This window comes from Alligator mississippiensis, chromosome 5 (assembly GCF_030867095.1).
Source record: "Alligator mississippiensis isolate rAllMis1 chromosome 5, rAllMis1, whole genome shotgun sequence".
Lineage (NCBI taxonomy): Eukaryota > Metazoa > Chordata > Crocodylia > Alligatoridae > Alligator > Alligator mississippiensis.
In genome coordinates, this window is record NC_081828.1 from 212061 (window position 1) to 234192 (window position 22132).

Below are 22132 nucleotides of genomic sequence, written 5' to 3' on the forward strand. Positions count from 1 at the left end.
CCAAGCCCTGGGGGACCCCACTGCCCACACCCTTCCAGGTCGATACAGACCCATCCACTACGACTCTCTGGGTGCGACCCTCCAGCCAATTCGCCACCCACCGGACTGTGTAGTCATCCAAGTCACAACCTCTTAACTTGTTCACCAGTATAGGGTGGGATACCGTATCGAAGGCCTTCCTGAAGTTTAAGTATACGACATCAGCTCAGCACGTAGTGACTAAAACAGCCAATAAAATGTTAGGCATCTTTAAGAAGGAAACTGAAAATAGAATGGAGAACATCATCATGGCATTATACAAATCCATAGCACATCCACGTCTTGAATACTGTGTGCAGTTCTGGTCCCACATCTCAAAAAGCATGTAGTAGATTTAGAAAAGGTACAGAGAAGGGCTACCAAAATGATCAGGGGCATGGAGCAGTTGCGATACCAGGAAAGACTACAAAAGCTAGGACTCTTCAGTTTGGAAAGAAGGCTGAAGAGGGATAGCATAAAGGTATATAAAATAATGAAGGGTGTGGACAGGTTCAGAAAGGAACTGCATAAATTCTTGGCTGATAGATCTATTAATGGCTATTGAACAGAATGGCTGGAGACGCTTCCACTGGCATCACTAACCCAATAAGTGGTGGATGCCACAAATGGTATTGAACAGGGGACAGATCACTTAAGATATCCAGTTCAGTGACCTCCCTGTACAGCATCTACTTCTGCCACTGGCAAAGCTGGAATACTGGGCTAGATGGACCACTGGTCTTGCAGTCTGGCACTTCTTATGAGAGTTAATTAAAAGAAAATGTTTCAAATCTGACATTTTTCTCCCCGAGATGCACTGCTCTGCAGTGGTGGAAGTCTTTCCTTCTGCTGGACAGTGAGAAACCCTAGGAGGCTTTTTGCCTCTTTTGCTGCAGCAATTCTGGACAGCAATTTGGGGTGGATTCCAGCAGATAGACATTCAGCCCTCAAGTGAAAGAAGAACCCTGCAGAAAAGTGTTCGGTTGCCAGATGAATCGCACAAAAGCATCCATGAAAATTCACAGCCATCCCGGATGCAAAGAGCATTCACGTGCAAAAAAGGCAAAGGGGTGAGAAGGCTTCTGCACATGTCTGGAAGGAAGCATAGGTGTGCCTGTGTTCTGTGAACCCTTGTTCTGTGAGACAGGATTACAGCTTCCTGAAAGAAAGCAGGTTCTCTGGAAGTGCGCGTGGGGAGCAGGAGTGAGTGTGTGTAAGAAGCGGGGGGTGGGGGCAGGAAGGGAGGGTGAATGTTACTTCATGAGAGTGCCACATGGGCAGGATACATGCACCCAATGTAGTGCTGCCCTCTTACCTCACCAGGGTACAACTGGACCTGAGACCTGCTCTGCTGGCACTAAACCGAAGTGCAGTCATTGCAGGAGCAGAGGCAACTGGTGGTGCACCTTGAAGCTCACCTTCCCTTGCATGTAGCCCTGTTGTCATGACAGGCATCCCGCAACTCTGCCCACAAGTTTGTTCCCACCTCTAACCACAACAGACTCCAATGGCAACATCAGCTAAAAATAAATAAATAAATACAAAATCATGGGCCCTTTTTATTGAATCTAAAAGTTTTTCAAAATTGAGAGGATTTATGATTTCACCTAATTTCACCAAATACTGCAAGTGCTGAGCCCTGCCCACAGCCAGGGGAGAAAGGCAGGGGGTACAAAGTACTGCAAGCAGCACGATGCTGCACTCAATGGCCTACAGAGCAACAGCCAGAGGGTGGCTCGTGCAGAGCCAGAGCTAGCCTGCTTGCAGCAGAGAAGCAAGCTCCAGCTGTTCAACAGCATCTCTTCTGTGCAACAACGCCCCCACCCCTCCCCAAGCTAGCAGCTCTTAAGAAGAAGAAGTCCTCCATGATACCAACTTGGCCTCTTCTAAGTCCCAAGGCTCACAACTGCACATATCAGGAAGAGAGAGTATAGAGACACTGCCTCCCACTCTGGACAGGCACAAGATGAGTTTTCTCCAGAGAAAATGTTATCAGCCAAAACATCTGAATGTTTCATACTGTGGCTCCAAATCCACACATGACCACGAGGAAGCAAACACATTCCAAGAACTATGGGATTCCACCTGCAGCAAGAGATTCTTGACAACAGAGCAGTCCTTGCTGTGTCTGAGGTAGCCCATCTGTCCTCAGCTGGATTCCCAATTCTCCTTCTCATCGGTGTCAGCATACCTGTGTAGAGGTGCCTGGGGGGGAGGGAGAGCCATGAGATACCCAGTGAATCATTTTCTTTTCAGTCCTTCTGCAGAAGTGGAGGAGGGGGGAGATTATGCCCAGTCCCCCGTGCCCCCCTGCCTTTCTATACAGTGGGTCAGGCAGTGGGGTGCAATCTAAACCCAACTCATAGCATTGGACATACCCTTCATGGTGCCCTGGTCTACTTCCCTCTCCCTTGACCCCTTCCTCCAGCAGTTCTGTCCTTTTGGTCACTACCAGCTGCTTCTCCACTTCCCAAGGGAGACCATTTCAACCTGTGCTCATCTGAGCACCTCTGCCTCTGGCTGCAACAGGCTCAAGAAGACATCTGCTTGTGCAGGTTACCTGTATGAGAATTTGGTCCCTTCGCAGCTGACTGTAGAACTGCAGCACTTGTGGGTTGGCTTTCACAACCTTGGGATCAAAGTCCAGGACACGGAGGCCCTTGAGGCTCCGAGCTCGGGAAAGGGCCACATAAGCCTGGCCACTTTCAAAGACACGAGACAGGGAGATCTCCACACAGTCCAGCGACATGCCCTAGTGCAGGAGATATGCAGCAAAGCTAGTTACAAAGCGAATGGGCTTGCACCATGAGAGCCACCCAGCACGCCCAGGGCCTGGCCTCAGTACCTACTAAGCCTGGGCTCTAACAGGGAATGCCAGGAGGGAGACACTCCAGCTGAGAGCCACACCTCCCCAGCCACAGAGCTGAGGTAGCACAGCCACATAGCTGGGTCTCCTGGACACTGCATCCTATCCTCTTTTGGGCAAGGCACTCCTCACTCCCAGCCCTATCTCAAGAAGCACCTGAGTTTAGTGACAACATCTAAGGATGCAGACCTCTATACACATCCACAGGACACCCAGCAGTAATGCACAGATCTTGTATGATCACCACCTGCTTTGGGCTGGAGTGGTAACAGCACAGAGGACACTTCACGTCTCACAATAACCAGCACACCCAGTCCAATCACACTGCATCCATCTGTGTCACTATCCGTGGGCTGCCACACCTGGGGGTTGACTTTCACAACACTGAGCCCAAACTCCACCATACATGACTTGTTGCAGAAGCCACGCTGTACAGAGAATGCCTGTCAGCAAACTTAAGCACTCACAGAATCAGAGGAAAGGGCCTTGAGGGTTTTCTGGGCCAACCCTCTGCCCATACACATTAATGCTATGCCACCATCAGCCCTGTCGAATGCTTATCCAGCCTTCTATTGGAAGCCTCCAGCAAACCCACTCCCCTGGGCACGCTGTGCCACTGCTGTGCTCTCCTAAGAGCAAGGAAGTTTTTCATGAGATCTAATCTAAATCTCCTTTGCTGCAATTTAAAACCACTCCTTCATGTCCTGCTCTCAGAACCAAGGAAGAGAATAGTTGTTCTCCCTCTTCTTTACATAAGCTTTTCAGAGTTGAAGACAGCCATCACATCCCTCTTGATCTCCTTTTTTTTCCAAGCTAAACACAGCTAGTTTTCTTAACCTCTCCTCATTTGGCTGCCTACCAACCCCTTTACAATTTTCATTGCTCACCTCTGGACCCACTCCAACTTCTTCCATAAAAACATGGAGCTCAGACCTGAATCCAATGCTCTAAAATTAGCATTTCTCAACCCATCGATCGCAAGAATATATGAAAGGGACATGAACAAACTTTAAAAACAGATTCTCTTTTAAAAGGAGAAAAATGTGGAAAGGCATGGCCTGTTCCTTGCGTGGTTTTTCCCTGCTTGCCCCCTCCCCACCATGCCCCACACACTGCGGGGCTGAGGGCGAAGGGCAGCAGGCCAGGAATGAGGGGCACTGGGTCGGGGCTAGCCATTGATGTTTACAAATGGGTCCTGGTACAAAAAAGGTTGAGAACCACAGCTCTAAATGAGGCTTAACCAGTACCAGATACAAATATGGACTGGGGAATGACTAGCTGGACTGCAGCACTATAAAGATCTGGGGGTTCCAGTGGACCAAAAGGTGAATATGAACCAACTGTATGCTCTTTTTGCAAAAAAAGCCAACAGAATCTTGGGTTGTATTTGACAGGAGTGTCACTTGCAAATCAAGGGAAGTGATTCTTCTGCTCTATTCAGCACTGGTAAGGCCTCACCTGGAGTTCTGTGCCCAGTTTTGGGCCCCACAATTCAAGAAGGATGTGGACAGTCAGGGAAGAGTCCAGTGCAGAGCAACAAAAACGATTAGGGATCTGACAATCAAGACTTAATGAGGAAAGACTGAAAGAGCTAGGGTTCTTCAGTCTGGAGAAGTCTATGGGGGGATTTGATAGTCTTCAAATACCTGAAGCACAATTACAGAGAGGGTAGAGATGGGGTTTTCTCTGTGGCTGTAGGGGACAGGACCAAGAGCACTACCCTCAAGCTTCAGTAGGGGAAATTTAGGTCAGAGATTTGGAGGAACTTTCTGCCTCTGATGGTGGTCAAACACTGGAACAAACTGCCTGGAGAAGCAGTAGAATCTCCATCCCTGGAAATGTTCAAGAGCAGGTTGGACAGACACTTGACTGGGATAGTTTAGTCAGGGGATCCCGAGATCCCTTGTAGTTCAACTTTCTTTTGATTCCAAGTAGAGTGGCACTGTCATGTCCTGTGTCTTGCACCAAAAAGTTCTGTTCATACAGACCTACATTATATTTGGGGTTTTTTTGCTATCTCCTGTTGAATCTATGACCTACGCAAACCACAAACCCTCCTCAGCAATTCTGCTGCCAGCAGTTATCTTCCATTCTGCATTTGTGCTTTTGGTCATTCTTCTAAGTGTAGCAACTTGCATTGGTTCACAATGAATTTAATTCTGTTGTCTAGTCTAGCTCCCCAGTCCGTTCCAAATGTTCACAATCCTTCCTATTTTCATGTCATCTTCAAGCTTGATCAGGAGATTCTCTGTTCTGGTATACTGTCTCTAGCCCAGCTTTTCAATCCATCAAGATCTTTCTAAATTCTACTCCCATCCTCCCAAGGGTTTAGTCCTTCCCATTTTCTCATCATCTGCAAGCTTAAATCAGGAGATTCTCTATCCTGGCATCCAAATAAATGAAAACCTGTTAAAAAGCACCAGATCCAGGCCAGCCCCCTGTGGAACTTCCTCCATTCTGACATGGAAGCATTTATAATTAATTACTCTTTGCTTGTGATTACTGAGCCAATGTATCTACCGTACAGTAATTTTATCTAGCCCGCATATCTCCAGTTAACTTGTGAGAAGGTCAGGCAAAACCTTAACAAAAGTCTCACTAAAGTCCAAGTACATTATTTACACGGCATTCACTTCATCCACCCAACTGCTTACTTCAAAGGAGGAAAGCAAGTTGGTTTGGCACAATCTGTTCTTAGCAAGTCCATGGTGGCTGCAAGTGATCAGTCTTTCCTCCTCCAGACACTTACAAACCAACTTTTTTATGATTTGGTCCAGTAACTTCAACCTTGGTTGGGCCAAAATGCACCCCCTGCAGAGGACAGAGAGCAGTTTCCCCCAAGGATACTGAGCAGGTGTTTTCTAGCCACTGGGGTTCTGGCTCAGACCCTTCAGGGCCAATGTCCCAGCCACTCTGATGACTGACACCACAATAAAGGGCAGAGAGAAAGTCAAGGAGTTTCACATCACGTCACATCCCTGATCCATGTGACACAGAGCTTCCTTCCCCTACTGCCTGGACAGGCACCTCTGGTCTCCCTTCTCACCCGACCTGTGACAGAGAATCCCAGTGCAAGTACACTAACCTGGCTCTTGTGGATGGAAATAGCCCAGGCCAATTTTAGGGGCAACTGCTGGCGACTCAAATGAACGCCAGAAGGCCCTTTGAAGATCCATCGCTCCAGCTTGATGACCTCTGTGACCCCACAAAGGAATCTCACCCTAGGAAGCCCTGCAGGTACAAGGACAGGGTAGTCAGAGCAGGAATTCCTGTATGCAGTCCCCCGTCCCTGCCCTCCCACTTTCCAAGCTTCAGGGCTGTATAGACACACACATGCTCTGGGTTCCTCTCTACTCTCAGACTAGCTGTTGCTGGAGTAAAGCACTCCTGAAAGGCACGCAGAAGATGGCCTTAAGCCAGAGATTTAGCAGGACTCTGCCTGCAGAAAGCTGTGCTGCTGGAAAAAGTAGGAGCACGCACAGCCAGAGTGAATGAACACAGCCATGCACAGAATGACAAGGGCACACAGCTACCCCGACAAGCCACCCTGGCTGGGGACAGGGTCCAGCTCTGGTTCTCAGGGTGAAGAGAGCCTCATTCGGTGAAGAAGGCTGCTTCCTCCCTATCTTCCCACCATCCCTGAGAGCAGGTGCTCCTACGCATTGCCCATGAGACCAGCAGCAGCAGTGAAAGTAGCCACAAGCACATCATACGACGACTCACCTTTCCCTCCAGCTTCAAATTCAACGACAACCCCGCGTGCCCCATTCACCAGGCCCCGAGACACATCCAAATTCTTGGTAAGCATCACCTGGAGGTGGAGAAGGAAGATGCCTGGAGGAGTCTACTCATGGTCCTGCCTTGCAGGAACATTCAACTCCCTACCTCCCCCAGGCCTCATCCTGGACAAGCACCACAGTGTGGCAGATGGCCAAAGCTGCTGCAGGGCTCAGCAGGACTGGATGGTACCCATCCTGAAGCCCCCACCTCACTGCCAGATCCTCAGCCACAGTCCCTGGAAGGTCCAATCCTGCAAAGATGCTGTCAGACATCTGTGAGCAGGTTCTGGCCACAGCCCCATCAACTGCCACTCTTGCCCTGTTCCCATGCTACTGCAGTTATGGAGTTTTGAAGAGCCTGGGAACGGCCAAGAAAGAAGCCTCCTGGTTTGTACAGCACAGGGTTGCTACACGTTGCCGTATGTGGCCCCCACAAACCCTATCCACCAGCGATGAAAGAGCAAAGCTGAAGCACACGGTGCTACAGCACTTTGAGCTTTGCTGCTACCCACAGACAGGCCAGAATGGACTGCTCATCTCAGCTGCGAGCTGAGCAGATCTGAATTTGGCTAGCACATGCCAGGTTTTCTGCAGCCCAGCAGGAAACAATCAGGTCCATAGAGAAGAGTCACCCGAGTCCAATGCTCAAAGGATGCTGGCATCTTCAGACTGAGCCCAGTGGATCTCTTCTGTCTGTATCAGATTCTAGGCAGGAAGGACACTAGGAATGCATGCAACAGCTCTGTCTGAGCTCTGTCCCACTCCACACCCAGCCCATAACTGCGCTGTCCCTAGGGGAGAGCGAATTGGGGCGACCGCTCTGGATCCCGCAGAGCCAGGCAGAGCGCTGGCTCCACGCCCAGTCGTTCACTCCCCCCACTCCTCCTGCTGCCATCACTGCCAATGGTGGCGGCAGCTTCTTTGGGTCCGGGGCCTGTGGGATCAGAGTGGGGGTGGGGCCCCGCATGGGCTGATTTGCCCTGGGCCTCGTACTCTACTCGGGTTGCCTCTGGCTGGGATCTACCCACATGTTGCCCCAATCACCTGTTCCATCTGCCTTGGGTGCCCACAGCATGTGCACACACTTACCTGGGCTCCAGGCTTCAGCTCAATGTGGTGACCTACTGGACACTGGGCATCAATTAATTTGGCCAGCATGGGGTCGCTGTCCACAGCCTCAAAGCAGCGTCTCTCTCCTGGGAGGGGAAAGGCAACACATCATAGGAACATGGGATTGTGTGTGCAGGGAGAGCAGCACTCCTGAGCCATAAAGTCCCATTTCCCGTGCCTACAGGTGACCCTTTATCCAAAGATCCCAAATACTGCCCAGTCCAACCCCTCACATGCCACAGCCACAAAGCACATCAGAGCCAAAACCCAACTTGCCCTGCTGCCTGTCACAGGTACAAAGCCAGGGAGATAAGCATACAGCTAAGGTATTGGCACCGCACTGGCAGAGGAGGGAGTGGTTCATATGTACTACAAAACTCCGAGGAAGTGGTACCCCCGGCAGCCAGTTGACGAACCAGGCAGGGGAGGGTGTCTCCTGCACATGGCAGCAAAACCGGAAGTGCCAGCAGTGCATGGCAGCACCAAAAACAAAAGTACTGGCAGCGCATGGCATGCAGCGCCGCAGTGCTGGTGGCCCCGCCCCCCGATTCTCCAAGCCACTGCCGCATAATAGCCCCTGGGGCCTTCCCAAGTACCCCCCAGTTGACAACCCCTGCCCTGTGCTATCATATCATCTCTCTCAATAAGCTTGCTGTGTTTAATCTTAAAGAGATTCAGGGTCTTTGCTCAGAGAACTGTTCTCCTAAGCTAACTAGAAACATTTTTATTTTCAACCTATAGTTGTTCATAACCCATTTGTAATACTGTGTCAGTACTGTACCTTAGTTTAAATAGCTCCTCTCCCTCCCCAATATTCACCACATGAAAGTTTATAAAGAGCAATCTTATGCCTCGCAAAACAATCTTATGCCTTCATTTTACTCCGCTAAACAAGCCAAGCTCTTTTAGCCTTCTCTCACAACAGAGGTTCATCCTTTCTACCTGTTCCAGCTTAAATTAATCTTCTCTGAACCCTGGTGACCAAAGGACAAGTGCAAAGTCCTGTACTTGGGCCAAAATAATCACAAGTCCAAATACAGACTGGTGTGACCAGCCAGGCTGCATACTGCAGAGAAGGTGGGTTACAGCAGACTAGAAGCTGAATATGAGCCAACAATGTGCTCCTGTTGCAGAAAAGACCTGCTGGGTTGCATTAACAGGAGTGGCACTTACAAATCAAGGAAAGCAATTCTTCCACTCTATTCAGCACTGATGGAGGTCTCACTTGGAGCACTGTGTCCAGTTTTGGGTATTCATGCTTATCCTCTAATTGACCAGTACACTCCAGCCCCTCTTTCTACATTGCCATCAGTAGGCAAGTCCCATCTTACTAACAATAATCACTTGTATGAGTCTCTAGGCACCCAGACTATTGGGTTCACATCATGCCAGAACCAGGACTGGTTCGACACTCACAATCTCAAGCAGAAATGTGCAGCCTTCATCGCCTGGCAAAGCCACCCATGAACCCAGCAAAAGACAGCAGTGTACCACCAGCTGAAGGCTGAGGTCCAGCGATGCATCCATGACATAAAGAACAACTGGTGGGTGGAGAAGGCACACATGGATCCAGGGCTATGCCGACCAGCATGACATGTGTAACTTCTTCCAGGCTACCAAGACAACTTACGGAGCCTGAACAACAGCCAGCACGGCTTTGTCCTGGGTAGGTTGTCTTACCAATCTCATCTTCTTCTATGACCAGGTCTCTCACCACCTGGACATGGGAGACGAGGCAGACATTATATACCTAGACTTCCAAAAGGCTTTTAATTTAGTGTCCAATGATATCCTTGTGGGAAAACGAAGAGATCAAATGGGAGGATCACCGGACCAGCGTGAGCGTCCTCCATAAAGCTGCATCCACCAGCACTGAAGCCTTACTCTTGAGAAATCAACTCCAATGAACGGGCCACTGCATCCAGATGTCCAACAACCACCTCCCTCACCAGATTCTCTTCTCCCAGCTCTCCGTTGGCCAACATTCAAAGAGCAGCCAAAGGAAACGGTACAAAGACACGCTCAAAGTTGCCCTCAAATGCGGTGGCATTGACACCAATGTCTGGGAGGAACAAGCTGCTGACCATTTGGCATGGTGCCACCTGGCCCACCAAGGCACACCCCACTTTGAGGCCAACAACTCAATACCGAGGCATAATGGTGGCAGTGAAGGAAGGAGAAGGAGACCAACCCAGGGCTGCAAATCCCACTCCCCTGCGCAAAAACATGCCCTCATTGCCAAAGAACGTGTGCATCCAGATCAGGCTCCTCAGTCACCTGAGGACATTATCCTCAACTTCAAGGGACCACCAACGACATAATTGATGGAAACTCCCTGGAAAAAGGGTTCCTGGAATCACTCTGCTGAGGGCTTTGAAGAAAAAGGCTGAACTGCCTCTATCTGGGATGGTTTGGGAACGAGGAACTTTGCCACTGTACAGGGGCTAGAAGAGATGACCCATGAGGCTGGGATTCTATAATACCGATGGCATAGCTCAGACTGCCACATCAGAGGCATTCAGGGACTCCCTAGGCAGGGCTGATCCCACAATCGCTCTCACCCCAACAGTAACTCCTGCATAGTAGAGCTGCTCGTGGGGCACTCACCTGGCAGCTGCTGTAGTCGCCTCTCATTTGTCAGCTCCACATCATCCTTGTGTGTGCAGAGCCGCGTGGCCAGGATCCCATCCCTCTCAACCCTGTTGGCAGCCGTCTGGGTCAGCTGCCAAGTGACCTCGTCTGGGCACCTGGTGAAGAGTCAGGGAGGCACTGGTAACAGGAACCAGCCGAAAGCAAAGCCCAAAGGCATCAGCTGGACATGACAGATGCAGAATAGCAACCTCCCCCAAAGCTCCTGGGCAGAGCCAGCTGGTGGGAGGAAAGTTAAGACAGCCTGCACATTCAAGTCCTGCTGTCCTCACTTTCCACCACAACACTCATGGGATGCAAGGATAAGCAGCCAGATCTGAAACACTGGTGGGGACAGGCCCTGAGCCTGCCTCACCTGCCCAGGCGGACTGCACGCAGGAGTGAGATGAAGGCCTTGTCAGTCTGTCTCCGCACCTCTGTCAGCTCCATGTTCACATGGATACACTTCCTCCAGCTCTTGGCCTGCAAAGAAATCACTTGCTCACCACAAGCTGACTGAGACTGCAGCCTGAGGTGGAAGCAGGGGCTAGGACATCATACCTGGAAGCAGAACTTGATTTGGTCATTGCCCTTGCAGACTGGGGGCAGCTGCAGGAAGTCCCCACAGATGATCAGCTGTATGCCTCCAAAGGGGTCATCCCGTTTCCTGACTGCTCTGCAGGGGACGCAAGGAGAAGAGGTCAATGTGAACGCCCACCCAGTGCAAGCCTGCATTGAAACCCCTGCAGGAGCTCTGCCTTTCATCAGCAGTGCTAAACCAGACCCCATGACACATTGCTGTGGTGCAGCATTACCCCAGGACAGTGAGGAGTTGCTCTGAGAGGTCTTATTTTACTGTGACTCCTTTCTGTGGCATCTTCCCCCCCATGGACCTGCCTCTCACTCCTTAGCTGTTGATCTGGGGGATATCCCAAGGTATATACATTACAAGGAGGTGTTAGTGCAAATGCAGGACATGGTCTGGGCACAAGGGACCACAAGTTTGGCCTGGTCACCCAAACAACCTAAGGAACAGCACAGCAGTAGCAGTCCAGAAAGTCATGGAAATGAGCTGCTGAAGGCTGGCTACAAGCTGTCCCTTTCCCAGCACAGAGGGGGAAACAGGTTCTGAACTGGGTTGTCCAGACCAAGGCCCAGGAGTGGAGCCAGCAACCTGCAGAACATAAGGAAAACTCATTCTGACACAAGTAGGTTTTAGATCGGTGAACATTTCACTGAGGAGTAGCCACCCAGTGCCTGTGCAGCAGGGATGGGAAAAATTAGGGTTTCACAGCAACAGGATAAGCAAAAGCTGCCAGACAGCAGGGATTGTGGATACAGCACCAGGTCCTAAGTACCCCTTTTCCATTTAGAAACAAAATTTGACTTCCACCCTCCCACAGAATGAATCACCCAGCATTTCAAGAAGCTCTGCAGAGGGAAACGTGGGGGAGGGGGGAGGCACAGGACACACAACTCACGCACCAATCCTCTTCCAGGGCTTCCCACCTACTCCACCATATCAGTAACCTTCCCATGACACAGCTACCAAGAGGAGGGAAGGGGTGGGGAAGCAACTTTAGCCATATGATGCAGGAATCCAAACACACAGGGAATTTTACCTGCTATGAAAGTCTTGGACTCACCTGGCCACAGCCTCCAGCTTATCAAAGAACTCGCCATCCACCATTGAGATCTCATCGATAATTAAGTGCTGGCAGCCCAGCCAGTGTTGACGCACTCCCAGCCTTTGGGCCAACTGAATACACTGCTCCAGTGGTGCCTTCCCAGAACCAATGCCTGGATGCATAGCAGAGAGGACAGGGCATTATCCTGGCTTCTGAAACCAGAGTCTAAGAGCTCCCTGGCCCTTTCTAACCTGAATGTTCCTTGATAAGCCATTTAGCTTGGGCGGCCCTTTATGATAACCCCCTCCCCCATACCCCCCGAACAAAGCCCCCGATTAAGCTTCCAGGCAGAAAATTCTCCTCGTTACCTGCGAAGGCATGCAGCGTGGTACCCCCAATGTGGCAAGCAGCCACTCCTGTGCTGGCTGTAGCATAGGTGCTCTTTGGTGGAAGCGAACCCAGGATTTTCTTCAACAGGTATGATTTCCCAGTCCCTTTTAAAAAGAGTATAGAAACCCTTTCAGAGATGCTTTTCTCAGACACCAATAAAACAACAGCCTGGAACCTCCTGGAAGCCCCATACTTCTCTCAAGTCTAGCCTCAGCTCCATTCATTTGGGAGCCTATATGGCCAGAAACTTTAGGAACAAGTAATCCCATCCCCATGTGATGGAGCTGTTAAGACTGTACAGGTAGGTGCTGGGGAAGAGATGAGCTTTTCCTGACCACCTAGACAAGCTGTCTGTGGAGGAGGTGTACACAGGGATGCTTGAAGGACATTTCAACTTCCAAGCTTCTGACAATGAAGAAATCACACTAGCAACTTGATAAAACATAGTACAGAAAACAGTGCAAGGCATGGCAGAAAGGGTCACAAAACAAGGACTAGCCAGGCAAGCAGGGAAGCAAGAATGTTACTGGAAAAATATAAGCAAGCCAAGACTGCTTGGGACACAGAACTAATAAAAGTTTTGTTCAAAGTAGTGAAGAAATTACAAATATTGAACAAGTGAAAGTTTTGACTCAACAACTAGAAGGTGTCAAGAAAGCAAGATCTGAAGACAATGTACAAAACGGCTGAGGCCTGTAGAACGAGATCTACGGAAGGGACAGAAGGTTTCCGATGAACCGGCAAATGCTGAAGACACCTAGGAAGATTGTCCTAAGATTGCCCTTCACCCTGACACAGCACAGACCTAACACCTGAACCTGTGCCAGGGAAAGCAGGGGAACCACAAAAGCCAATGCCCTCCTTCTATGAAAGGTTGTCAAGATATGCTGGAGAGGAGGATGAGATTAGTGAGAACAAGAACAGTCTGAATAGAGGGTGGAGTGGAGCCCAAGGAAGGACGGAGGGAGGTAGAGTGGCACAATAAAGACTTTGGAGCCGAGCTGTCTGCTGTGCTCTTTGGGTGTCCAAAGTCTACTGAATAAAACAGTGCCCTCCTGGGAACTGACCAAAAGGAGGTCCCGAGGTCGGGTGCTAGGGGTCACTAGCGAAATAGCCAGGGACAGAGATGAGGTCACTAGCCAGGGGCTCTAAGCCAGGTCCCCAAGCCAGGGACTTGCCTCTTGTGAAGCCATGCCAGGCGGCTGCAGGGGCCTCTCAGGAGAAGGGGACCAAAGGGGGCCGTTTCCCCAGGAGTCCTGAGACCGAGCCCCCCACTCCCAAAGGGCACGGGTCCCGTGGCGGGTGGCAGGGCCCTTTGCTCGTTCTTCCCCCGGCCCAGGCTCGGGTTCGAGTGACCCCCTCCGCCAGGCAGCCTCCCCCCGGGGGCAGAGCCAGGCAGCGGCGAGGGGGAGGAGGGACCCGCCGCAGGAGCAGTCCGCAGGACACCGCCCCGCCCCGCCCGGCGCTCACCAGCGCTGCCCGTGAAGAAGACGCTCCTGCCGCTCAGCGCCGCGCTCAGCACCAGCGCCTGCTCCTGCGAGAGTCTGGCCCCGGGCCCGGGCCCGGGCCGGGGCCGCGCCGTCGGCTGCTGCTGCTCCTCGCGCGCCGGGCCCTGGCGGGGACGTGCCAGTCAGCGGCGCCACGTGCCGCACCGCGCTCCGCACCCCGCGGCGGAGGCCCGGGCCTGGCGGCTTTCGCCTCTGCCTCCCGGCTACCGCCCCGGCCCCGGCCCTGGCCGCTCCACGAGCCGAGCCGAGCCCCGTCGCGGGGGCCGCGAGGAGGGCAGCGCCGTCCGAGCGCGGATCCCGTCCCCTGCTTACCAGGCGTGGCTCCGGCTGCGGCTCCGGCTGCGCGGGGCCGGGGCCGGGGCCGGGGCGCGCGGCGAGGGGCTGCGCGGGGCTGAGCGGCTGCAGGGCGCGGGGGGCGCCGGGCAGGAGGCGCGCGCGCGCGGGGACGGGCGGGGCCGCGCGCGCCGCCTCCAGCTTGAGGCGCAGCAGCGCGAGGAAGCGGCGGAGGCGCGCGGGGGCGCAGTCGGACACGAGCACGAGGGGGCCGCGCGGCCCCACGCGCACCGCGCCCTTCCCCGCGCGCGCGAACCGGCCGAACACGCGCGCGCCGCCGCCCAGCACGAAACGCTCGGCCGTGCCCGCGCCCGCGGCCCCGCGCAGCTCCAGCACCAGCTCGCGCAGCTCGTTGCGGGCCAGGGCCACGCGCGCGTCCCGGATCGTGCGGCGCCGCCCCGCGCCCGCCTCGTGCTCCACGGCCGCGCGGCACCGGACGCTGCAGCAGGGATCGGGATCCGCATCGGGATCAGGCTCCATGGGGCCGGGGCTCTGCGGCAGCCCCACGCGCGGATTCAAAAACGCCGGCGTTGGGCGCAGCCAATCAGCGCCGGGATGTTTAACTCGGCAGCCAATGGAGGACAAGAGGAAGCCTCGCGGGCCAGGGGGCGGGGCCGGGGGCCGGGCCAATCAGTGAGCCCGCAAGGTCTGACGTGTCCGTGGGGGGTGGGGAGACGCTCTCGGTTGCCGGGAGACGCGGCCCGGCCATGGCGCGGCTGCACGAGCGCTTCGGCCTCGCCCCGCGGTGGGAGCGGGCGGGATCGGGGGCAGGGGGAGCGCAGTGCAGCGCAGCGGGACCAGCCCCGGCCGGTGAGCGCGGGGTGCGGCTTCCCCGGCGCCCGCCCCCCCCGCGGCGCCCCCCGCCCCGCTCACCGCCGCCTCTCCCCGCAGCTCCCGCCGTCCCCGGGAAGCCGCTGTCTCGGCACGACGCCGCGGAGCAGCCGGCGGACGGTGAGGGCCCCGCGCTCCGAGGAGGTCCCTGCGGCGGGCCCTGCCGGCTGGCGAAGCGCCCGGCGCGGTGCGGGCTGCTCCGTGCAGCTCCCCGCCCTCCCGAGCTGCGGTGAACCGCTGGCGCGGCCGCACGCCCGGCCTGCCCCGGCGCCGGAGCGCATGCGCAGCTTCCTCCGCTCAATCCGTTGCTCTGGTTAAGCCGCGGCTCGCCTGCGCCCGGGCGCGCGCGAGCGGAGTGCGGCCGCTCTCGTGCGGCCCGAGCCCGCCGTCTCCTGTTCTAATGCTTATACAACTGCCGTGTTTAACAGGCCTCTTTAATCGACTTGACCAGTACAGAAGCAGCAAGCCCTATACTCGGCTGCCCTGTATTGAAAAGCAGTATGTATTCCTGTGGTCTTCTCTCCAGGAAGCTTTCCTTGTTTATCACAGGCTTTTGACATAATCTGTTGTGCTCCACAACTCCTTGTTCTTGGTCCTGCAAAACCCGCTCCAGCTTAATACCAAGATATAAACTGGTAAAAGTCCCCTGCCCCCATTGCTATATTCCCTTGGCACATGCTGGCGACTTACCAAAACATTCGAACATGAACATGGTAAAGACAGGCTCACACCTGCCTGGAAGTGGCAGTAGCCAACAGCGTACTAGGAACCCCTGCGAGCACTTGCACGTATCAGTTGACTATCGAAGGCCCTAGTCTTCTAAGGGAATCGGGCTCAAATTGTTTTGAAAGAGAGCGATTAGTGATCAACTTTCAGTTATAAACAAATATAGCCAGTGCCTCTTGTTTATGCCAGTAGAACATAAACTCTTCCACTGGGTCATACACAATCAGCATGTAGTTGTTCTGGTTTCTTTAGTTTGATTTAAAACTATCCCTTAGCCTCTGTACTCATTTGTTGTTTTTGTTTTTATTCATCAGCCAAGTTTCTGAATCTCATTCACCATGCAGCTTTGGAGCCAATCAAGAAATACTCGGAGCCACAAACAGAGAGCCAGGAAATTGGCTGGACCACTACACCCTTGGTGAGCAGAGTTCCATAAAAAAGGATCAGCTCATTCTAGGCCCTGGGCAGTAGCATGACTTGGGGATGGCGAGCAAGCCCTAGCCCTGGGTGCCAACTTAAAAACAGTGCCAGAATAATCTCCGCCCCACAGGAGTCCATGCCCTGGCCACAAAAACTGGCCCAGGGAATTAGCAGCTGGGCACAGACACTGCTGCAAGAATAACGGCCACCAACCATGCTATAAGACTCCTGCCCCCCACTGCTCTCAGAACTCCCTGCCCAACAAAACCTTCCTACTCACCCTCCCCATGCTCTCTGTTACCAGATTTGCCCGTCACTTTGGGGAGTGCTCATTTATTCGGAATACGTTTCTAGGGTCTTGTAATTCTATCAATGTGCTGCTTGTGTTACTTGTGTTTCTGTATCTCTCCCTTCTGCAAGTCCTCACCCTCAATGGAGCTATCTTGCAGGACTCAGTTTCAATGGGGCTGGGTTTCTCTAGCCACCAAATCAGTCAAATACATACACACGCAGACAGGTTAACGTGACACATCTGACCTGACCGGGTTGATCAGCATGTACAGGCCGACACCCTCATATGCCGGGAATCAGTTCATTGAGTCACACAGGTGAACAGAATACTTCTGAATCAGGCTGTGTGTCCAGCTGACACGTTCATGGACCAGCCTTCAGTTCATTAGGGCACATCTGAGCCAAACCAGGTCAATCAGCCTTTACAAGCTGATCCCCTATGTGTGTCAAATTCAGCATGTCCCAATCTTTTGCCCTAATTGTCCCAGTAGTGGTAGCTTCTAGATGAGCGGACCCCACAGTATATTTGGGCTTCACAGGGACCTTTGGCTTAGGTAAAAGAAGCATTGCTGCAGAGCAAGTGGGGAAGGGGAAGTAGAGAAGGAAAAAATCACCCAGTTACCACCAGTTTGACTATAAACGTTATTTATTGCTAAGTATATGAAAGTTATGATGGTACTAGTAGTAATAGACATGCAAGGGAAAACAAAAAAGCCTAATTACAATATTACCCTGGTTTGATTGAGTATTTGGGGAAACCTAGCTCAAGCTTAACTAATTCAGGTTCAGAAAGCTATGCCTAGAAAGAAAAAGAGAGGGAGAAAGAGAGAGCGAGAGTTGGGATCTCACTGTTCCAAGGCACTTGGTTGGTTTGTTGACAGGTAAAGTTCCTAGCACAATAGTTGAAGGTTAAACAGGTGACCGAAAGAGACGATCTGTTTATCTCAGCTTCTAGAGAACAACAGCGGATGGTGTCAAAGAGATTTCTCCCTCTTGAAGCACACTGGTTGCTGCTTTACTGCTTTCTTATACCCTTAGTCCAGCGTCTTCAAAGCATTCTTTTTATTGTGTAAATCAAGAGGGCCCAAGCTGTAATTGATAGAGAAAATCTTGGTATATAAACAGTTTCAATTTAAATGAATTACCTTTTTCAGTGACAAGGGGTTATCTGGTTTGGAACATCTCAAGAAACCGATTAACAACCAGGAAAAACATCAAGTTTTAAGGAGTAACCAGACACCTAGGAGCCAGCTTGAAATTATTACGAATATAGTATACTGGAAGGGCTTCTCAGATGGCCTAGCTATACTTGCACTGTAAAGTCAACATCAGTGTTTTGTATTTTACCTGTTGTGAATAAGCTTCAGCTTAGCATGACTTTCAAATCTTACTGTAGTCTTTTAACATACTTAAGGGGATTGATTACTTGGAGTGTTCATAAACTTAGTGAGAAGGACTTCTGCCAGTCATCTCAGGAAAAGTATGACAGCATTTGTGGTCAGGGCTCCAATGGACTGGATGTTGTGATGAACCCTTAACCATTGTTCAAATGTCGCCCGTACCCCCTCTGACTCAGTCTCTTGCCTCAGCATTCCCTAACTCAACAACTGAGTTGTAGTCAATCACGTTTAAATAGGCCTCCCGTACTGGGACTGGGGAATGTATGGCCCGAGATGCCTATTAAACTTTTCTTCTGCTTAGTTCTGGTTAGATGAGGTGTGTGTGTTTGGGGGGTGGAATTGAAAAAGTCCTTTGTAAGTCCAGCAAGCTGGGTTCCAGGGCTCCCTCAGGAACACAGAACTGACAGATAACATCTCCCACAGGGTGTGCCCAGGGCTCAAACCCTGCTCTCTGGCCCTGAAACTCTTCAGTGCCTCTCTCTGGCTGAGGAATATACATGGAGCAAAAACTTCAGGGATCCTCAGAGGGGGAGTCATTTGCATGATAGAGTAGAAATGATAGGATCCCCTTCCCCATCATGTCTCAAAATGTTCATGCAACTACATCAAAAAGATGGAATTCAGCTCTGTATCACTGCCACCCAGCACAATAAATTAAAGAAACAAGAGAAAGAAGCAACAGCTGTCAGGTAATAAAGTTACAAGTATGTGTAGAAGAATGTGGTACCATGCCTCAGCCTTCAATTAAGTGAGAAAAAGGAACAAAGAAATTAATAATCAGCCTGAGATCTACCCCAGGCAGAATTTTCCAAGTAATGATGAAAACACCCAAGAAAAAATGAATAATATTGAGAATATCTGTTTATTAAAAAAGTAACATCTTACAAAAGCAGTAGTTTTAATCATGCTGGCTGATTGAGCAGATGTAGTACCAAAGTTCCTTGAAGACTCCTGGTTTTCTAAATCTCCCAATTAGCTAAAGGAGGGTACAATTGAAAAAAGTTTGTTTTAGAACTGAAGACAGGATTGACAGGTGGATGTTAAGAGTTCCTGCTACTGAGAAGGAAAAATTACCAGTAAATACTCAGTGGAGTGGCATGGACTTATGTCCTTCCAGAACCAGCCACTTCTCGAACAGACATCCCTGCAACTGCCTATTGCTAAAGGGTGGCAAGGTATATAATGTGCTAATTCGTTTTCTATTAGACAAGTATCAGTCTTGTAACTAAAACTGCGCAAAATTAAATCAAGCATTCACATTGTGCCTCTTTCCTCAATTGCTCAAGCCTGCCAGGCTGTTACTTCATGGGATATGAGAGACACCAAAAAGCCAAACCTTTGTGCAACTCCCGGGTAGGGCGCCCCCTTCTCTCAGGATAACTTATCTTTTACCTTAAATAACATCACTCCCTTAACTTACCTTGCCTACAAAAAGTGCCGGACTTGGACAATCTTTGGAGTAATGGGGGACAAATCTCTTTCTGTGGATTCTGACACAGTGCAAGTCAACTTGTACTGCTTCCTGGCTACTGGCGATTCTCCTCCCTGTGCTACAAGGTCCAACTGGGATGGTTGAAAGGAGCTTACCAAAAGAGAATGAACAGGTTTGGTCCTTTGAGGGAGAGGACTGGGAAACTACAAATGAGTTTAGCCACCTCCATGCTATATGCATTAGACAAGTGGCAGGTCATTTTGTTTAATTGAAAAAGTAGGTTTGTATTTCTAATTTAAGAAAGAGGAAATGCAACAGTGAGATGACTAGCAGAGAGCATTACATACTGAAGGGATAATACAAAAAGCCTGAGAATTTTAGAAATGAGACATGGGAGGCTAGAAAGATGCACGCTGCAAGTAGAAGAGGCAGATAAAGGTCTTGAAAAGAGGCAAATTATGAGCAGCTATATGCAGAGGAAAAAAACAGATCCTCTTCGCTCCATATTCCTACACATCTTCATGGTCAGTGTTACTGGCCTCAGTGCTCCTTTTAATCCTCTGTACCAAGGATAGGCAACCCCCAGCACACATGCCAATTAGCGGCATGTGCAACTGGGCATGCCAGGAGGTGTACAAGGAAACTATTTAAACAAAACATTTTTAAGTTGCTCCTTCAGGTTCTCCAGAACAGCCACAGGTCCCACCTCTAGAGATTGTGCTGTGCCTGGTGTGCACAGATGGCAAGTGCAGACGGGCAGGGTGGCTGTGGGAGGTAGGGGCTGCCCCAGGGCTACACAGACTTGGGCTGCAGCGGGTGGTTGGGGGGTGCCCAGTGGCACCCAGGCTGGAGCCTGGCCCAACCCATGCAGCTTTGTGGAGGTGGGCTGTAGCCACCCTGCCTGCAAGGGGATGCTGCCTGGCTGGGGCAGGAGGCAGGTCTTGCGGGGGGCACTCCCAGCTCTGGGCTTAGTATCTCTGCACGCTGGGCACAGTATGAGTGGGGTACAGCCACCCCTAGTGCAAGGGCCTGGCTACGGGGCATAGACACTGGAGACCCCTGGGCCTCTGCTCAGGGCTGAGCTGGCTGGGAGCCTCCAGCACAGCAACTTTCTGCAGTGCCTGCCTGAGCCCCAGAGTGAGGTGGGCAAGGCCAGAGCTTGGGCAGGCACTAGGGAGGGTCATTGTCCGGGTAGCAGAGCCAGGAAGGGACAGCACCAGGGCTCAGCCCTCAGGGAAGGGTCCAGGTAGCAAGGGGGCAGGTTGGCACTGCCAGGCTCCTGGGAAGGCAGCAGCTGGAGTGCAGGGGCTGGGCGGAAACCAGGGGCTGCCCTGGAGCTTCACAGGCTCGGGTGGGTGGGGGTACCCAGCAGCATCCAAGGTGAGGCCTGGTCTGGCCCGCGCAGCTCTGTGGAGATGGGCCACAGCCGCCCTGGCCATGAGGGACACCGCCTGGGCAGCTCAGAAGGATGGGCCCAAGGCTGGGCTCTGGGGGGCTCCTAGGTCTGGCCTTAGCCTCCCTATGTGCCAGGTACCATGTGCAGGGCCCCAGCTGTAGGAGCCCCCTAGACCCCAGAAACAGCCATCACAGCTGGCACAGCCCTTTCTTTCTTTTCTCTCGTTTTTTCGCATATTAATATGCAGTGCATCCTGCCATGTACCCTCTACCCTTTTGTTTTTCTGGCATGCCAGCACTCTGGACCCTTACAAGGTAGACATTGTGTTTTTTTCAGCACTCCAGCCAAAATAGTTGCCTACCTACTGCTTTATACTAATAGCCTTCCAACCAAACACAGCTAAGGGGAGGGAGTCTGTTCTTGCGAAGAGCTCACTAGGTTCTCCTGCTCCAAAAATGTCATATTATGGTGCTCCTCAGGTGCGTCAGTGGCCAGTGAGAAGAGGCCAAGCCAGAGCTGTGGGTCCAACTTTCAAAAGGTAGGACCACGTTACTAGAAGGGGAAAAAAAGATACCTTTACAGCTGAGCAAATCTGAACTGAGGTCTAGGACACCATGATGCCATTTTTTATAGAATCACTTTGAAGTGAAGTTTACAAAAACATTTAAGTTTCTTTCTTGTAAAGCCCAGCACCCACATCCTAGTAGAATCCACCAGTAAATCTTGGACTTGCCGTGCAGGCTCTTTGTTCATCACATTTGATTTCCTTACCCTAATGGTGATCAGCTGTTATCCCGAAGCAGCATTATGATCATGAGGCAAGAGTCCTGCTGCACTTTCAGAAAACTCTAGACAGCAACAGCAGCCAGTGATTTTACAGGTCCTTGTTTTCAGCAGGGAGCATCTACTAGACTGTGTGTGCTTGGATTTCATCTCATTTCTGCAGATCAGCGTGGACCGCACTGACCGCAGGCTCTACTTCCCACGCCAGAAGAGCGAGATCACCAAGTACATGGAAGCCACATGGCGCCTGAAGGAGCAGAGTGAAAATATGCAGTAGGGTGATAGTACAAGCACTGCTTTGCTAGGCAGGCAGGTGGGTGCTGACTGGAGTTTCCACACAATGTTCTGCCTCCTTGTGCCATGTGTAGTCCTATTGATTTCTGGGAAGGAGGACAAGGGAGGAATCCTTGTCTGGCCAGACCTGTAAGTTGATTATGGTTACAAAATAAATCTGTTTGGAAGTGTAACATTTGTCACTTAATGTTCCCACCCAAGAGTGGCTATACTAAGAACCTGAAAGGGACTGCCCTTTTTGTCACCACACTAGGCAGCATTTCCTGTTTAACCCAGAGGATTCCAGGCACTGATAAGGG

At 51.7% G+C, this 22132-nt stretch overlaps 2 protein-coding genes across 6 annotated transcripts; one reads left to right on the forward strand and one right to left on the reverse strand.

The window, feature by feature from the left end:
* Nucleotides 1-1557: 1557 nt before the first annotated feature.
* Nucleotides 1558-14800, reverse strand: PIF1 (PIF1 5'-to-3' DNA helicase). Its single transcript, XM_059727676.1, has 12 exons — nt 14240-14800; nt 13890-14031; nt 12398-12523; nt 12048-12201; nt 10963-11077; nt 10778-10884; nt 10381-10520; nt 7753-7859; nt 6608-6695; nt 5970-6115; nt 2579-2770; nt 1558-2223 (listed from the first exon to the last, which is right to left on the reverse strand). The coding sequence occupies exons 1-12, from the start codon at nt 14738-14740 to the stop codon at nt 2167-2169; spliced, it is 1875 nt and encodes a 624-aa protein (XP_059583659.1). The 5' UTR covers nt 14741-14800; the 3' UTR covers nt 1558-2166.
* Nucleotides 14801-14926: 126 nt separating this feature from the next.
* Nucleotides 14927-22006, forward strand: CFAP144 (cilia and flagella associated protein 144). Of its 5 annotated transcripts, none has more exons than XM_019499543.2 (5): nt 14927-15070; nt 15152-15211; nt 16132-16235; nt 21236-21294; nt 21703-22006. In XM_019499543.2, the coding sequence occupies exons 1-5, from the start codon at nt 14968-14970 to the stop codon at nt 21788-21790; spliced, it is 414 nt and encodes a 137-aa protein (XP_019355088.2). In that variant the 5' UTR covers nt 14927-14967; the 3' UTR covers nt 21791-22006. The 5 variants fall into 5 exon arrangements, 4 of the variants coding, with proteins under 4 accessions (XP_019355088.2, XP_019355087.2, XP_019355086.2 ...); XM_019499541.2 differs by having other exon boundaries at nt 14930-15070; nt 21651-22006; XM_019499542.2 differs by lacking the exon at nt 15152-15211 and having other exon boundaries at nt 14929-15070; nt 21651-22006.
* The last annotated feature ends 126 nt before the right edge of the window (nt 22007-22132 follow it).

What these genes read in the sequence shown, in the direction of transcription:
- PIF1 (XM_059727676.1), bottom strand. Translation starts at nt 14,740, where the DNA reads ATGGAGCCTGATCCCGATGCGGATCCCGATCCCTGCTGCAGCGTCCGG. An exon ending in CGTGCAGTCCGCCTGGGCAG is followed by an intron (nt 10,521 to 10,777) that starts GTGAGGCAGGCT and finishes ACTCTTCACCAG; the next exon opens with GTGCCCAGACGAGGTCACTT. An exon ending in AGCTGAAGCCTGGAGCCCAG is followed by an intron (nt 6,696 to 7,752) that starts GTAAGTGTGTGC and finishes CTCCACCTCCAG; the next exon opens with GTGATGCTTACCAAGAATTT.
- CFAP144 (XM_019499541.2), top strand. Translation starts at nt 14,968, where the DNA reads ATGGCGCGGCTGCACGAGCGCTTCGGCCTCGCCCCGCGGTGGGAGCGG. An exon ending in AGCGGGACCAGCCCCGGCCG is followed by an intron (nt 15,071 to 15,151) that starts GTGAGCGCGGGG and finishes CTCTCCCCGCAG; the next exon opens with CTCCCGCCGTCCCCGGGAAG. An exon ending in CGCGGAGCAGCCGGCGGACG is followed by an intron (nt 15,212 to 16,131) that starts GTGAGGGCCCCG and finishes TTTATTCATCAG; the next exon opens with CCAAGTTTCTGAATCTCATT.